The following is a 17,640-nucleotide window of genomic DNA, read 5'->3' on the forward strand; positions in this document are numbered from 1 at the left end:
GCGAAAGGGAGGTACACGGAAATGATTGCATGGGAGGAATCAGTGTTTGAGGTGACACTCCGATGCTGATTAAGAGCAAGTCATATTTATGTAGAATTATTTGGGTTAAAATGATGATTCTACAGATTGAAAATGTGTGATGTGATGAGTCAGAGAATGTCAATGAAAGCAGTACTGTTGCAAAATCTCTTGTTTTTCTTTCCAGAAATAATAATATTTGCTTTAATATTCACACGACGATGAACAAACGTTCTAGTTATGTTGCCATAAAAAAAGTGCCTTTTATCCTCAAGCTGGTACAGGGGTCTCAGGAAACACCTTACTTCTTTTCCTCCACATTTGAGTTTTCCTTGTGGGATCCAAGCCCAAGTTCACTGACCTGACCATTACCTACTTAGCTATAATATATATAATGGTACGCCTCACCATAGGGTTCTTTGTGTCTACAGACATTTTGGGGACATGGGATATCCAGAGTGACTTCAAATGTAAAGTGATTGTCTTCCTTTACAAGGTGCTGAGGGGACTCCCCATTTGGGCCACCTGCCTTTTGAGTGTGCTTCAGGCCATCACCAACATCCCCAGCAGCTCCTGCTTCGCTAAATTCACACTTAAATCTCCAAATCCCATCCTGTTTCTTTCTCTTCTTATGGATCCTGAACAATGTAGCAACCTGTTCCTCCATGCTGTAGACATGCCCAGTGAGACCCAGGCTAGTCTTCTGTTCCTCACTGAGTGCTGGTCCTTTTGGCCCATGAGCCGCCTCCACAGGGGATGTTTTTCACGCTGATGGCATTCAGAGAGACCTTCTTCATGGGTCTTATGGTCCCATCAAGTCGATACGTGATCATTCTCTTATTCAGACATAAGCAGCAGTCACAATGTCTTCACAGCAAGGGTTTCTCTCCAAGAAGCTCTCCAGAAAAAAAGGGCTACTCAGATGATTCTGCTGCTAGTGAGTTGTTTTGTGATCATATACTGTGTGGACTTCATCATTTCATTTTCCATGGTCATGACATGGACAAATGACCCAATCTTGGTGTGTATCCAGATGCTCACAGCCAATGGCTATGGCACAGTCCTTCGGTGTTAATCCCTGCTGAAACAAACAAAGATTATGCATACCATATGGGGGAGGAAAGGTCAGTGTTGAACAAAACAGCAATAGAAATATCTTAAGAAAAAATATTTCCACTCTCATTAGAACAAGCTTATATTTCACAGAATTTTCTCGCTGAAAAAAATGATTAAATATGGAATTATACATTTTCTGTCACAGCATGGAAATCCTAATATATGTAAATATATGGCTATAAAGCACATGATAGATAATTTTGGCACTTTTTTGAGAATTATGTTGTCTTCATGAAAATTCTTTTTAGGAAAATCCCCTCCACTCTTGGTAGTCTTAATTTCTTGTATTAAAATATTCTATATTTTCACTAAAATGTACCTACATTCCTTTTCTACATTCTATTGTGTCTTAATATGCTATTGCTGTATGTGTCATATTAAGCCTCAATCCATGTATGTGATTATCCTATCTGGGAAATTCTATGTCTTTATTGCTTCAAATACTTGTCCTTTTCCCTACTCGTGATTTGTGAAGTTCCAATTCAGTGTGTGTTAAGCCTTATTGTTTTATTTCCTATATCCCCTAAGGTTTTTCATATTTTCCATCTCCACATTCTATGAACTACACCCTGAACAATCTCTTCAGTCCAATATTCTAGCCCACTAATTCTCTCTTCAACTGTGTTTAAACTGCTGTTTCACACATCCATTGACAGTGTATTATATTTAATTAATTTATTTTTTGTTCCTAAGAGTTTTGTTTTTTAATCTGCCTTATAGTAGTTTATAATTACATATTTTGTTCATATTTTATTAATTTTTGTATGTCCTTAAGCATTTAAAGAATGTTTGACTCTACCTAATAAACAATACCTGATATCCACACAAATATAATTCTACTTTAGTTCTTGAGGGCTATTCTTAGCATTTTTAAATTTTAAGTTTAGTTTCATATTTGGCAACTTTTTAATCTTTTTTTAACATTTATTCATTTTTGAGAGTGAGACAGGAAAGCATGAGTGGGGGAGGGGCAGAGAGAGAGGGAGACACAGAATCGGAAACAGGCTCCAGGCTCTGAGCCATCAGCCCAGAGCCTGACGCGGGGCTCGAACTCACGGACCGTGAGATCACAACCTGAGCCAAAGTCGGGCACTTAACCGACTGAGCCACCCAGGTGCCCTCATAATTGGCAACTTTTAATTCAGAGGGAAACTGAATATCCTAGTTGAGATGTACTTATCCAGAGGGCATTTAAATTTTCGTCCTCCAATATATGCAGAAGTCTGGGGAATTTTCAGATTCATCTATTGTTTAGATTTTTCTGGACTCTACACATCGCGATGAACTTGAACCCCAAGCCAATGTGAATGCAAAATTCTGTTCCCAAAAAGAAGCCAACAAAGTGGCAGAGTAATATCATTGTTAAATTCCTTTATCGGATTCTCCTAACTCAAATATTTGCTAAAGACATCAATCGTTCTGAAGACAGGCTTTATGTAGGAGTCCTTCTTCCTCCTTTCTACCTTGTATGGATTAATGATACTGTCTCTTGTCTCTGCATAGCTGTTGAGATCCAACAGCTCTGCATAGCTGTTGAAATGAGAACCTCATTTCCAGGTTCAGTAAATGACTCAAGAGGAATCCCACCTTCTCAGTTTCAGATCCCTCTTCATTTTAGCCCCCTGAGGATTTCCCATACTATTTTGTAAACTGTTCTGCATTTTTAAAAAGGTTCCTTTATACATGGCTTATAAAATATTAGTAGTGGAAAGTTCTTCTGTATTTCTAATCTGTTAAATTACCAGAAAAACCACTACTTGCATATGAAAGAAAAACTTTTTAGACTAACTATATAATACTTTGTTAGACCATAGTATCTCATGAGAAATACCAATTTTGTGATGTCCTTACAAATGTTCCAAAATAAATTCCAAGGGATCTCTGTTTCCATTTTTACCTCTTAATTTGGGAATCAGTATGTTAAAGAATAATTATTATCATATTAAATAGAATTAACCCTATTAAAACCACCTCTCAGGTTATAAAAAAAAGGGGGGAGTCTATTTATATATTTGAAGCCCCTGTGTATCTTTCTCTAAATGCATGCAACCAAAAAAAAAAAAAAAAAAAAACCAAAAAACGTCTCCCAAATGGATTGCTATCTTGATTATTATCATTATTCCCTTGCTTTTCATTTTAAACTTATTGCCATATATGTATATATGAATATACCATTAAGATATTTAGTTCCCTTCACAGCATATATATGTAGATAATTCTTGATGAAGTCCCAATAGTTCATTTTTGCTTCATTTTCACTTACTGATTTTTTAAAAAATTGTCTCTTTCCCTTGTAGATATTTAAGATTTTTTCTCTATCCTTGATTTACCAGTAGCTTCTCTACGTGTGTGCAAAACCTACCTGAGGACAAAGTCTTTCTGCTTTTCTGGGCAATTCTTAGTAACTGTCTCTGGTTATTTCTCTCAATTATTTTTATTCTCATTTAGATCTGTGTTAGACTTATTTTGGAATTGTGCAATTTATTTTCAATATTTAATAGTTGTTCATAAAAAATCTCTGTATATAACTGTGCTCTATTCTGGTAAAGAAGCTTTCCAAACCCCGTAATTTGTGGGATTTTGCAAAGGTTCATTATGTGGCCATGATTGATTAAATCACCGGCTACTGGTGATGAAACTAGTTTAAACTTGATCTCAGCTTTTGAAGAATTTTTCCTTTCGATGATCTTTTATATTTCTAAGTTTTCCATTTTTTTCATATCTGCATGTATTTATTGTTTTTTTTTAAAGTTTTAATTTAAATTCCTTTTAGTTAACACACAGTGTAATATCAGTTTCAGGTGTATAATATAGTGATTCAACAATTTTATACATTACTCCGTGCTCATCATGATATGTGTATTCGTAATCCCTTCCCCTGTTTCACCCCACCTCCACCCACCTCCCTTCTGGTAACCATCAGTGTGTTCTCCATAGTTAAGAGTAATATGCTCATTCTATAGATAACTTTAAAAAAAAAATTTTTTTTTTAACATTTGTTTTTGAGAGACAGATAGCACATGAGCAGAGGAAGGGCAGAGAGAGGGAGACACAGAATCCGAAGCAGGCTCCAGGCTCTGAGGTGTCAGCACAGAGCCCTGAGAGGGCCTGGAACTCACCAACCACGAGATCATGACCCGAGCTGAAGTCAGGTCCATGATCAACGGACTGAGCCACCCAGGTGCCCCTATGTTTAACTTTTTGAGGAAACTCCAAGGTTCGCATGTTTCCACATGCCTACTTTTCTTTTTAAATCATAGCCATCCTAATGAGTGTGAGGTGATACCTCATAGTGGTTTTGATTTGCATTTCCCTAACGTCCAGTGCTGTTAACACCTTTCATGTTGGCCATTTGCATATCTTCTTTAGAGAAATCTCTATAGGGCCATTTATGTGGGACAGCAATCCTTTGGCTATGACTTGAGGTAACGAGACGTGCTTAAACTTATTCTTGCTTAGCATATGCTTTTTCATTTTTTATTATGCGATATTTCAAACATATATGAAATTAGAGTGATTCAATTAATAGCCCATAGAAACTCCTAGAAATGGAAGCCCTGACAATGTTTGTTTTTTCTAAGGTTAAGTGCCTGGTTGGAGTTTTCATTGCCTAGGGAGCCACTTAAAAGATGGCGATCTCAAATAAACACATTGCCAGCCACACCACACCGTAAAGAGCCAGGTTGCCCTCCCTTCTGTCTCAGGCTCCTTAGTTTTAGGGATCCTAGTTGGTTTCTATAACTGACCACTTTGGCCATTTGCTTTTTTTCTTCCCGAGCTTTAAATTCCAACTTTTGTGTTTTAAATTCACCAGTAAAACTTGAGCCCATGAAACCCTAGGCCCTGCCCTCCTCAACCCCAATAAAAGCATAACCCCAGGCCTGCTAACTCACTGTCTGTCTTCTCCTCCAGCTTCCCCTCAACTTCGCTATGTGGTACATGTAATTTCCAGGTGCTGTAACAAAACTTTTATTTATTTATTTTTTTCAAAGTTTCCTGATGGTTACTGCCATAGGGCATCTTGCAACCATAGTAAGACCCACAAGGGCTGGTCCAGCCACAACACTGGTTATTGACAAGCTGTGCCCAGCACCAAACAACCCTACTCTTGTCTTAGTGCCCAATTTTGATGAACTGTGTGCTCTTTATTTCCCCCCTTTGGTTGATTAGAGGAAAAGGTCTATCTATTTATATCACACTAACATTCTGGGCCTACAGCAGATCTTGAAAGTTATGTGTAAAATTATCTAATGCATGTGACTTTTCTTTGGTTCATCCAGGTGAATGAGAAGCCTTTTATTTATGTAAGAGCTACTTTCTAGTAGTTTGGGCTACTAAAATGTTATTATTCTGTTAAAGTCAATACCATCACAGAACTTACTGAGAACAAAAACAGTAGGGGCAGAACAATGTTCTGCTCGAAGGCTGGCTAATACACTGCACAGGCCTGCATCACAAAGTTAACAAAGCACAGACAGAAAACACTGTGTGTGTAGGTAGCTGGCACAAATCACTGTGATCATAAGTTGCGCCTCCTATCTTGCTTGCTCTGATGGAAGCCACCTGCCATGTTATGAGCTGACCTAAGCAGAGGCCCACGTGACCGGGAACTGAGGGAGGACTCTGCTCTGGTCAACAGGCAGTGAGGAACTGAGGCCCTCAGCCCAACAACTCACAAAGAACTGAATTCCGCCCAAAACTACCTGAGTGATCCTGGAAGGCCTGTCAAGCCCTGAGATGGTCACAGCCCTGGCTGACCCCTCGATCACAGCCTCGTCAGACTCTGAGCCCCAGACCCCAGGTAAGCTGTGCCCAGACCCCTGACCAACAGAAACTGTGAGTTACTAAATGCGTTTTAAGCTGCTGAGTTTTAAGGTAACTTTTTCCATGGCAATAGATGAGTAATACACCTGGGCCAAACAAGGCATTACTACATCACGGCCTGAAATTTGTCCTACAGTTGTCTTGGACGAGTTACTTAACCTGTGAGGGCTGCAGCTCCCTACCTTCAACAAGAGAACAACCTTCCCCACCTCACAAGTTAACTGCAGTGTCTGTGTGAAGGATCTGCTCACTGATAAACAACCGGCTTGCTATGAATTCAACACCGAAAATTTTAATGGACTCAAACTGGCTTACCAGTATCTTCAAGGAGGAATTTCAGTGAACTTTTCATATTTATATTTCCTTATAGCAAAAACATTTTTAGTTAGTAAAAACAAAGGACACATTCAACACCAGGTAAAAGTCATATTTTCCTTTTAAGTGACTAAATACACACCGTTTCTTCTCCTGGCTGCTACTTTGGTAACAATTAGGTCCCCACCTCTCAAGAACATTGCCTTGAACAGGCTGACACAAAGCCAGCGTGAACAGAGGCCCCAAACCAGGGCTTGTGGAAGAAAAACAACAGCAAAACCAGCCTTTCTCTTCACTTAGAAAGGGACTGTGAATCAGTGTCCACAGTTCCAATTTCTAAACACGGAAAACCTGGAGCTCAAAGTGAAAATGGAAACCAAAATGCATCAGAAATGAACTATAGTACCTCCTCACATACTCAAGGTCAAGACGGTTCATGAGAAATACGTATCTGATCATCTGGCCTTGTACTGGGAATGGCCCCACTCCAGCATTTTTAAAGGAAGATGGTTTTGTTTCTATTTCATTTCCCACAGGGGTATAAAATCTACAAGAGCATATAATCAATCAGAATAAATCAGCTCACTCACAAGATACTCCCAGATAATGATTTCTAGTTGCTGAGCATAGTCAGCACATTATTTCAAAGAGGCAAAATTCAGGATAATCTGAGAATTCGAAAGTGACAGCTACATTTGCCGATAGGTTTATGGGAGACACACATACATTTTTTCCAGTGTATATGTCAAAGGACCAAGACCCCCGATCACCAAAATAAGTTATTTTGTACATTATAGTGCACAGAACAACAGAGGGAAAGACACGTTCTCGGAGAATGACCAAAAGGCATCTTACAAAAGGTTCATATCACTCTGAAGGAGAAGGACTGGAGCCCAGTGCCTTATGGCCTTCATTAGCTTGACCCCTCCTCTTCTTTGGTTGCAGTGGCCTCAGTGGGAGCTGTCTCTTCTAAACGTTCTGCTGGCTTCTTCTCCTCCTCCTCCTCCTCCTCGTCCTCCTGAGGATAGAGGTCGGGGTATTTCTGCATGCATTCCTGCATGGCCCGGAACTGGTCTACACAGTCTGACCCCTTGACATCCTCTGTGCTATAGTGGAAGCAGGAAAAGGCCGACTTGAACTGTTCCCCACAGGGGCCACTGGCCATTCCCCCAAGGCACGGGCAGTTCCAGTTAATGTCTCCATTTGGCAGGATCAATCCTACAACAAGAAGATGGGCAAGGAAAATGTGAGACAGGCTCTCTACGGTTTCTGAAAAAGCAAAACCGAGTGCAGTCTTTGAAAGCTACTCAGGAGGTGCTGGACACTGTCCAGCTAGGAACTGTCGCCTCGTAGGCCCTTATCTTTGGATTTGGATTGGGTTCAAATGCAGCATTCCTTGGCTCAGCTGGAGAGAGGCCACCATGGCAGCTTTGTCCATGCACGACACTGATCTATATTCTAGGCTGCCTCCCAGTGCGATGCCTGTGGCTGTGCCCCGAGAGCTACAAACTGGAAACCGTTTAATCCAAAGAAGCAGCCATCGTTGGGTTGCTTAGCGAGAAGCTTTTTCAAAGCCCCGACACCTTAAGAAGCTGAGGTATTGATCTCTTTCTTTCGATCTCTGCTCCCCTCCCATTCAAATAGGTAAGATTAGTCCCCTCCCCCAAAATAGGCACTTAGCTCCCTCCGGCCCCTCTGGCTCTGCCACTGCCCGCAGAAGCTCAGCTCGGTGTGAGGCCCGGTGAGAGGAGGCTGATCCTTCTGCACAGGCAGGAAGATGTCCAAGACATGGTGTACAAGGGAAAAAGCTAGTGGCATACCAGATGGTGTGGTTCTGGTCTTGTAACAGGGAAAAACCTCCAGGGATGTTAACCATACTAACCAAACTGCTCAGCTGCACTCGTGTGTCAGAGAGGGGTGCAACTACAGACTGATTTTCAGTTGCTCGCTTACCATTTGTAAGTGCTACTGGAGTAGCACTTTTCATTTCCTTTAAGAGCTTCTCCTCTGCATTCACAACTTGACTGTTTGGTTTACGAGGCCTAGTTTTTAGCCTATCATGGCTCTTGAGATGCCTTCCTCGCTAACTCAGTCATTTCTAATTTCTGGTGTGACACGAGAGACCGCACAACTAGAGGCCACTGTCGGATTATTAACCGGCCTGTTTTCAATACTGTCATGTCCGGGAATGGGGAGACCCAAGGAGAGAGAGAGACAGAGATGAGGAAGAGCCAGTTGGTGGAACAGTCAGAACACACACAACATTTCTCGATTAAACCCCCTTTCTTACATGGAAATGGTTCATGGCCACCCCAGAAAAATTACAGTAGTAACATCAAAGATCAGTGATCACAGAATCACCCTAACAAATACAATAATGAAGAAGTTTGAACTGTTGCAAAAACTACCGAAATGTGACACAGAGACACAAAGTGAGCAAACGCTGTTGAAGAAATGGCGCCAAAAGACTTGCTTCTTGAAGCAGGGTCACCACAAACCTTCAATTTGTGAAAAACGCAACATCTGCAAAGCGCGATAAAATGAGGGGGCCTATATACAAACGCTCCCTCCAAAGGCTCAAAACTAGGAAACCTGCACAATCAGTTTCCAAGCGAGACGTTATGATAAGAACATTTTTAAAAAAGAGCCCAGCTCTGCAGGAGTCTTCGTTTGATTCTTTCTCAGGGGAAGGCATGCTAGACTGAGGTAGCTCCTCACAGAGGGCACTGAGGGTGCCAATCTGCATTTCAAGGACAACACGTAGAAACACACAGACGTCAACATGTTAAATCAAGCCCAGATGCAGCAGGTTCCAAACATGCAATCAAAGGCCGGCCACTAACTTCCCTGGCCAGTCCCTACCTCCTCCTCCAGTTTCCCCTCCAGACCAGGGGATCTTTAAGACCCTCCTCCAGTCTTTCTGAGTCTATGAAAATGACTTCTGCCATCTTGGTCATGACACTCTTAGCCATTCCAAGTGCTGTCTCAGTCACGGAACTGGGTGCCTCGATACAGGCAGCGGGCATAAACTGGGGGCCTGACTACTCTGCTGAGTCATTTTGCAATTGAGAGCTCAGAACCTGGGTCCCAGGGCTCGCTGCTGAATGTGCTTCTTGGTACAATCATTCACTGGAAGGGGCTGCAAAGGCAAATGCCTTCACGGCCCACGCAGATCTATCATAAATGACAGAAGTGGGTAGGAGAGAAAACAAGAGGAGCGATGAGGCCTGGCAGGAACTGGAGGGGACGCACAGTCTCAGCACAGACACATTTCAGTGTTGAAAAACACCACGAGGCAAAACAAGGCCTGATTTGTCCCGTAGGCTCTGCAGAACATGCTTAACTAATATGCACCTAAAGAGAGGCAGAGTATTGGAACTGACACGTGGCTTATTTTTCTTTGTAAGAGTGCTGGTTCAAGATTACTCCCATGGCTGCCATTCTCAGAATGCGAACACCAGAGAACATCTGTACCTCCCAGCGTCCCTGGCAGGGTGCTAGACACCTCAGCTCTACTCTGCTCTAACCCCCAGAGGCAGTAAGGGTAACACGTCAGGTGTCCCACCTAAGAGCACACACTTAGCTAGCATCTGAGAAATTCCCATCAGGAGCTCATACTCCGCAGGCTGCTGCTGCAAGCTCTTTCAACCGTATTTCTCACCAGCCAGCACTGGAAGCTTTGTTAGTTCGCATCACAGGTGTCAGAAATGGCTTTAGACTGGCAAGCTGAGGACCGTTGACGATATGGACTGTTTATAAACCCCGCACACCCACATGTCAGCCTTACGCACGCTGCGGAAGTTCCAGTGAGCCCAGCAGTCTAAAGCCTTTGGAGTGGTGCCCTCGGCCCATATGACCAAGTGACCATTCACTAAACTGTGTGCACCAGTTCTGACTAGGCGAGCTGGTCCTGCTGCCGGAAAGCTGTCCCTCTATCTCGAGTGAGCATGTCGTGGAAGGTGCTTCCTGGAGCACGTACAAGGAGAGAGCAGAGCTTCACCACCTCACAGAACAAGGTGTTAGGACTCTCACACGCCTGCTTGCTTATAGTCTGCAGATGTGGCAGCGTTCAGGCTGCAGCTGGACCGAGCAGGAGGATCCGTCGCCGTAACCTGCCCGCAGCACTGGAATCCATTTCCGCCCCGCACCCCCTGCCTAAAACTTCGTCATCCGGAAACATCCAGCCAGCTTTAGTCGGTGTAAAACCTCAAAAGAAAAAGAGGCAGAGGACTTCAGTTCAGCAGAAACTCAGGCTCTGGCCTAACAGCCAGGGAAGAGCAGCAGCATGAGAGCTGCACGGCACTCAGCACAGCCTCTTGCACCTCCAAGGGAGGTGGGCTCACAGTCCCTGGAGACGGTCCTTGGCTGAGAGGGGCCCCTGAACACCCAGCCTTGGCCGGGACAAAATGGGAAAGGAATTTTGAACATTTCCTTCAGGAAGGATCTGTGTGTCATACCCACCGTGCTCCTCATATGGGTCGTTGGGGTCATCAGCCACCAGCTCTGCATTGCTTGGGGTTTCATGGTCTTCTTTGGTCACAAATATGATTCGATCCTTCCCTAGCATTTGGAGAACAGAGGAAGAAAGGTTTCACTCAAGAGCAGCCAAACAGCCCCAAACGCAAAGAAGCCACACAAACCAAGTTTTAAGACTTCCCGTGCAAAACCCGAAAGGGAAGAGTGTCCATCAAAATGCCCTCCCTGGGCTGCATCACTGAGTCTGTGTGACAGTCTAGCAGCCACTTCTACTGAGTGCCTACAACTGAAACAAAAAGTCCACCAAGGTCACGAGTGAGGAAGAAGATGCCATATGCACCCTCTAGGCAGGAGATGAAATGCCCGATCCAACCAAATGCATGCTGCTTTTAGTCCCCAGATTTGCTGATAATTCAGTGGTGCAACAACTCCTTTCTTCTTCCCATCAAGAAAGGAGCAGTCCCTTCTCAGAACTCCCATGGTGCTCTGACTGTCCCCATTATGTCCCACCAACCTAGGAAGGCCTCATCAGCCTGCCAGGTCTCCCCTCCTCCCCAGGCCCGGCGGGGAGCCACAAGCTGTCATCCTCCAGACAACTCTAGTGCAATGAAGGTGATTCACTAGGGCGACCCCACCTAATCTCACTAGGGCTCGAATGCCTGTGAGTAGGGAAGGGGTGGAAGGGACAGGGAAGGACTTGCTTCTAGCCCCCTAGGGGTTTACCTACAGTGTTCAGAACGCAGACAAAGTCTAAGGGGACTGAGAACTTTGACAAGAGAAGAGGGCAGTGATGTGGGTGCCTGGCCAGCAGCCCACTGGCTGATATAGCCACTTAAGTGTGTCCGAGAAGATTCCCTGTGGGAAAATATCCTGGTCACCTACCGTTGAGTGCCCACAGTCAAGACTCTCTCTAGCCTCTTGGCTCCTAATCATGGCCAGGAAAGAAGGGCTCATGATGGTAGGGAACACTGTGGCAGTTCCCCACAGCCCACGACGCCTGGGGCAACTTCCCAACAAGTGGAATGACTAGGGGGAGGAGAGACCATTCCCGAAGTGCTGATGTTAGCAACTTCTGTGACAATCTGCAGTGTGTTATTTTTTTTTAGAACAATCACCCAACCTAAACATAACAGGCTGAGCGGAAGGGTCAGTCCTGAGGCCCTGCAAGGACCAGCATCAGGAAGCCAGCGCTTCTTGTGAACACTGCCTTGGTCAGGCTATAGCCCCTGGCCCTACGTGCCTGGCTTGCCAGAGGGTCCTGAACTTTCAGACTGATGGGAGCCAAATGCATGCTCTGTGAGGAGCTTCTCCTCAAGGGAGGCTGCGTAAGCACAGAAAAGGGAATCAGCACTGATTGAACCAGGATGGGCGTGACCCGTGGCTTTTCATACAACAGAAAACCAGGCCCAGAATGGTTATTCAGAATCACCCAGCTGGAATGGCAAGGCAGTCCCCTCAGCTACCCGACTCCCTCCGGCTCTCCCCTATACCTTAACAGCTGTCAACACTACCTCGCCTTCCTAAAAATCCCTAGCCATCAGCCAACCACACAGCAGGTGTCCACCCGATAGTCCTGGTGTGGGTGGGAGCACCTTGTCTTCAGCACTCCATACACTGCATGCTCATCAGTTTCCCCTGCAGTCCCTGGAGGGCAGACTGGGGCTAGCTGCTCTCTGGGTCCTGTGTGTCAGCTCCCTGCTGCCATCCCATCACCGCCCTGGGGCAGGAGCCCCATTGTACAGTGGGAGCCTAAGGCTCTGGGAATTGATGTGCCTGAGCTCACACGGGCCTGGAATTTGCACCCAGTTCTGGGCATCTCTAAACACCACGCGGTGGAGATCCTTTGCACAGACTCTGACTGCTGTTCTCACCAGAGCACAACAGAGCTTCTCTGGGTCCTGGACTGAGGTTTGGTCCCCTCATCGGCATCTTAGTTCTGTAATTACACAAGCAAAATTAGCTTAATCTGGACCATCTTTCAGATTCCAAGTGCCTTGAGACAAAAGTCCTGGATCTTGCTGCTCCTTGCCTCTTCCACTAGTCTTTTTACTTAGCGGATGTTTAGTTACACGTTTTAAATTAGGCTGAAGCTTAACGATACCTTTAGTTGAATTTGGTGGCTGAAGCTAAGTCTTAGAGGCTTCATGGACAGAAATGAAGTGCAGGGGAAATGGTCCTGCTGAGCTGTGTCTGGCATAGAATGTAAGGATTCTGAGCCTCCCTGAGTGGCACTTTTCCTACCCTGGATGGGTGTCTTGGTCTGTTCAGGCTGCTCTAACAAAATACCACCACCGACATAGTTCATAAATATTAGAAAGTTATTGCTCACAGTTCTGGAGGCTGCAAGTCTAGGATCAAGGCACCAGTATGATAACCTTCTGGTGAGGGGCCCATAGCAGCTGCCTTCTTGCTGTGCCCTCACATGGTGGAAGGCGCTAGAGATCTCTCTGGAGCCTCTTTTATAAGGGCGTTAATCCCATAAGTGAAAGTTCCACCCTCATTTCTTAAGCACCTCCCAAAGGCCCCATCTACTAATATTATCGCCTTTGGAGGTTAGGATTTCAATGTATGAAACTGGGAGGGGAGGGGACACATTCATACCATAAAACTGAGGAGAGACTATCCCCTGGGCGATCGGACTGTGGTTTCTGGGCAGGGACGTATCTTTGTATCCCCAATCCTGGTATCCAGATGATGCTCCTTTTGTTGCATGGACAAATAACAGTAAGGGCTAGAAACCATGTGTACAAAGAACAGAAGCACAGATGAGCCTGAGATAGAAACCCAGCTTCAGAAGGTCTGGCCCAGTGGCATCAATATCACAGAGTTTAGCACTGCAGTTCAAATCTGGGCTTAAGCACATAACAGCTGTGATCTCAAGCACATTCTTAGGGCCTCAGGAAACAGGTCCCCCAGAAGCTCAGCCTATCTTCCTCCCGTGGTCAGGGCAAGAATCACAAGACTTTACTTAAGCAAAAGGGGTGAAATGAGTTTCTGCTCTCACGTTAAATCCCACTCAAAAGACAGTAATTTTTTAAATAGCGGCAAAAGACAAGGATAAAATGGCCAAGAAAAGAGACCATCACAGGCCAGAGAGATCAGTACAGTTCTGGAAGTGGGAAAGCTGAGAGAGAAGTGCTCTCTGACATAACAGAAACCCAAAGTCACAAGAAGAGAAGTCAGCTCGAAGAAAATCTATCCCCACCCCAGGACCCTGGTAGGGGCCAGGAATTGGGGGTCCCAGGGCCCACTCTGGAAAACAGGACTTAAGGGTGAGGTTGAGAACAGAAAGCCTAACTGAGCAGCTGGATACCAAGATACCCCCAATTCGGTAGTTTTACTCTCTGCACAGCCATTCTCAACTCTTTTCTCTTAACCTCCATCATCAAATCTGGTTGACTAGGGGCGCCTGGGTGGCTCAGTTGGTTGGGCATCCCACTTCGGCTCAGGTCATGATCTCGTGGTTTGTGAGTTCAAGCCCCGTGTCGGGTTCTGTGCTGACAGCTGAGAGCCTGGAGCCTGCTTCAGATTCTGTGTCTCTCCCTCTGTCTGCCCCACTCACACACACACACACTCTCTCTCTCTCAAAGTAATAAATAAAACATTAAAAAAATAAAAAAATCTGGTTGGCTCTACCTTCAGATACATCCAAAAAGATCTGCATCTGTTGCTGCCAAGACCCCATCTCCCACCACTGGCTCCCTCCACTCCCACCTCCTTGCCTTTACTGGACATGCTGGGTGCATACCTACGTCTGGCCTGTGCACAGGCTGCTCTCACTTCCGGGAGCACTCTCCAGATACCCTCACAGCCACCCTCTCCCTGTCTTTATACCTCCTGATACCACCTTCCCTGATCATTCCCCATCTCCCTTACTCTGCCTTCTTTTTCTCCAAAGTGCTTTTCCTCACCTACCATATTATATTTGTTTACCACCTGTCTCCCCTGCTGAAATATCAGCTCTTCTGGGGCAAGGATTTGTCTATCCCTTTCACCGCAGTATCCCCAGAGCCTAGAACAGTATCCAGAATGTGGTGGGTTATCAATATTTGCGAAACAAGTGAATGGAGAAACCAAACTCGGAAAACCCCAGCCCCAGCAGAGGACAGGAAGACAGAATGGTTATTACCATTAAGCAGATTACAAAAACAAAACCAAAAAACCCGGGATGGGTGTTCTCATTCCCCCCAGAATGGGCACACACAAACACAGGATCTGTACACAGCAGAATCTTCAGCAGATCCATCCCAGAAAGAGCGGCCATCTTTTCCACCAAACCACAGAGTAGATTACGTCACCTGTGCTCACCACCATGTGCCGAGGCTGGCACACTGCAGGTGCCTAATAAATGCTTGTTTGAGGAACAGGAGAGGGCAGATGGCAATAGAAAAGGAGGCAACTAAAGAAAGGAACAGTGTGGCACTGATACAGAAAAGGGTGGGTGGTCTGAGGCTTGGGAGCAAGGCTGAGTCCAGGCTCTGGAACACCTTGAATGCCAAAACTGGGTTGTGGGCGGACCCCCCCGAGGTAAATTTGCACCGGCAAGTGACTCACTCAGAGCACAGAACGAGGAGCCAGCCATGGGAAGAGCTGGAGACAGATGTACCAGGCAGAGGAACAACGAAGAGGCCAGTGTGGCTCAGCAGTAACCAGGTAGTTAGAAATCAGTCTGGAGCCCGATCGGGCAGGGGCTTTCAATTCTCATCCCCAAACTAAGAGAGAGATCTTTGACCCAAGAAAAGATAAGGATCCATGCTTTGGTGACAGATGGAAACAGCCTTTCCTTCCCAAAGAACCTGTGACTCCTAGATATCCTCATGGGCAAGAAGTCTTACTCATCTGCACAGCCTCATTCTACCTAAACAGCTCAAAATTATTCACTAAACGAAGTAAATTAGAAACCCAGAGAAAGAAAATTAAAAACAAGAGGCCTACTGTCGAACAAAGTGGTGAGGGCTGAGGACTTTTGTTCATGGCACAGTTATAAATCAATAAAAATAGTAGACACATCAGTGAGGATTATAGCTCTATGACCCAGGAAAAGAGGAGGTCTAGAAGCAGAACGAGGTACTGGGGAAAAGGCTTGACGTTTAAATTTTTTTTTTTTTTTTTTACATTTATTTATTTTTGAGAAACAGAGTGTGACAAAGCGTGAGTGGGGGAGGGGCAGAGAGAGAAGGAGACACAGAATCTGAAGCAGGCTCCAGGCTCTGAGCAAGTGGTCAGCACAGAGCCTAATGATGGGCTCGAACCCACAAACTGTGAGATCATGACCTGAGCCGAAGTCAGACGCTCAACCGACTGAGCCACCCAGGTGCCCCAAGGCTTGACATTTTAGATTGAAATGTTCTCCTAACTGGATGTGTGACCCTGGGTAGGTCATCTCCTTCTCTGGTCTTCAGATCCCTGAATTAAACTGAGGGAACCAGACTATTCACCAAAGGATTTCTGGGTGAGTTCTAACTCTCTCTGTGGCTTTACCTTCTCGTGTGTCCACCATCCCTGTCGCCAGGCACAGAGAAGATGCCCATGAGTATCTGCTGAATGAATGAATGAATGAATGAATGAAGACCAACTTGTCATTTTAGAAGACTGGAAGCTGGGGCCTGCAGAGGTCAGGTGACAGCTCAGGGACAAAAAGCCAGTTAGTGGCAGTGTGTGAGGAGGCCCTGGGACTCCAGCCGAAAGACCCCTGGGTTCTTCAGTAGAGATAAGAACAGATGGAGCAAAGAGGAGCTAGGTGAAGAGACGGGCACTTTCTTGAAGAGGTGGGGTGGAGGGGTGGAGGTTCCCAGCAGAGAGCTCCCTAGAATCCGGTGGCCACCAAACTGGATAGTGCAGCTCTGTGACCAGACTGCTGAAGCTCAAACCCCAGCTCCAGGACTTAAGTCACCTCTGTGTATTAAGGTCTACTCTTGGGTAAAACGCGGATAATACAGCCTCGCCTAGAATTATAAAAACCGCTGCGAGATCAACGAGAAAAGCCATATAAAGCCCCTTGAACAGTGCCTGGTACATCGTAGGGGCTCGATAAATGTCCCCGTTGGTGGCATTTTTACCACTCCAGCACAGACCTAACCCGAGTGGCAACTTTCTTTCGGGACAGTTAAATGGCGGGTACAAATGGAAAGGCGTGGTGTGCGGTTAAGAGCGACGGTAACAATAAATCCCCAATTACGAGGCAGAGGAAGCGTGCTCAGCACTTCCCGCGCCCCCTCAGCCTGGTTTATGAAATCCGCCACGTGCTGGTCCTTCTGAGGTCAGGGTTCGAGTCTCACCGTGACCTTGGGCCAGCCTCCTTCCTCCCAGTCTCGGTTTTCTCATCTGCAAAACGGACGTGGCGACCCCAGCGCCCAGCCCTCCCAAGGGTCCTGAGGAGGGTATCCCGGGCCGCCCCTCGCGTCGCTAGCCCCTGCAGTGGGGTCGCGGGGCGCCGGGGCCTGTGGGGCTGCGGGGGTGGCGAAACAGCGTGTCCCCTGCAGGCCCTCGTAGGCCCGTCTCCATGGCAGCCCGCTCTCCCTACCTTCCTGCCGGCAGTAGGCCATGGCTGCAGCCCCGGCACTCAGACCTCGCGGCGATAGCGGCAGCGGCCAGGCGGCGGCAGGCTCCCGCTGTGACCTCTCCTCGGGCTGGGCGGGAGGCTCCGAGGCCCACGCGGACCCGCCCCCTCCAGGCCTGCCCGCCGCGCGCCTGCCTGCGCGCCCTCCCAGTCCCAAACCCTGTTCCCCTTCAGCCGGAAACTACATTTCCCAGGAAGCCGCGCGTGGCTCGGCGACTTTTCAGGCGATAGAAACTACATATCCCAGAATGGCTTGCAGTGCGCAGGCGCATCAATGAGGTACAGTGCGTGCTGCAACTCAGTGGCTAAAGCACCTGATCCCAGACTACATT

At 46.2% G+C, this 17,640-nt stretch overlaps 1 protein-coding gene across 2 annotated transcripts; it reads right to left on the reverse strand.

Moving 5' to 3' along the window:
* Nucleotides 1-6,228: 6,228 nt before the first annotated feature.
* Nucleotides 6,229-17,476, reverse strand: CHCHD4 (coiled-coil-helix-coiled-coil-helix domain containing 4). Of its 2 annotated transcripts, none has more exons than XM_040491871.1 (3): nt 17,273-17,476; nt 10,735-10,833; nt 6,229-7,491 (listed from the first exon to the last, which is right to left on the reverse strand). In XM_040491871.1, the coding sequence occupies exons 1-3, from the start codon at nt 17,292-17,294 to the stop codon at nt 7,187-7,189; spliced, it is 426 nt and encodes a 141-aa protein (XP_040347805.1). In that variant the 5' UTR covers nt 17,295-17,476; the 3' UTR covers nt 6,229-7,186. The 2 variants fall into 2 exon arrangements, with proteins under 2 accessions (XP_040347805.1, XP_040347804.1); XM_040491870.1 differs by lacking the exon at nt 17,273-17,476 and adding an exon at nt 17,028-17,161.
* Between the last annotated feature and the right edge of the window lie 164 nt (nt 17,477-17,640).

This window comes from Herpailurus yagouaroundi, unplaced genomic scaffold, assembly GCF_014898765.1.
Source record: "Herpailurus yagouaroundi ecotype Mexico unplaced genomic scaffold, PumYag 183, whole genome shotgun sequence".
NCBI classification, from domain to species: domain Eukaryota; kingdom Metazoa; phylum Chordata; class Mammalia; order Carnivora; family Felidae; genus Herpailurus; species Herpailurus yagouaroundi.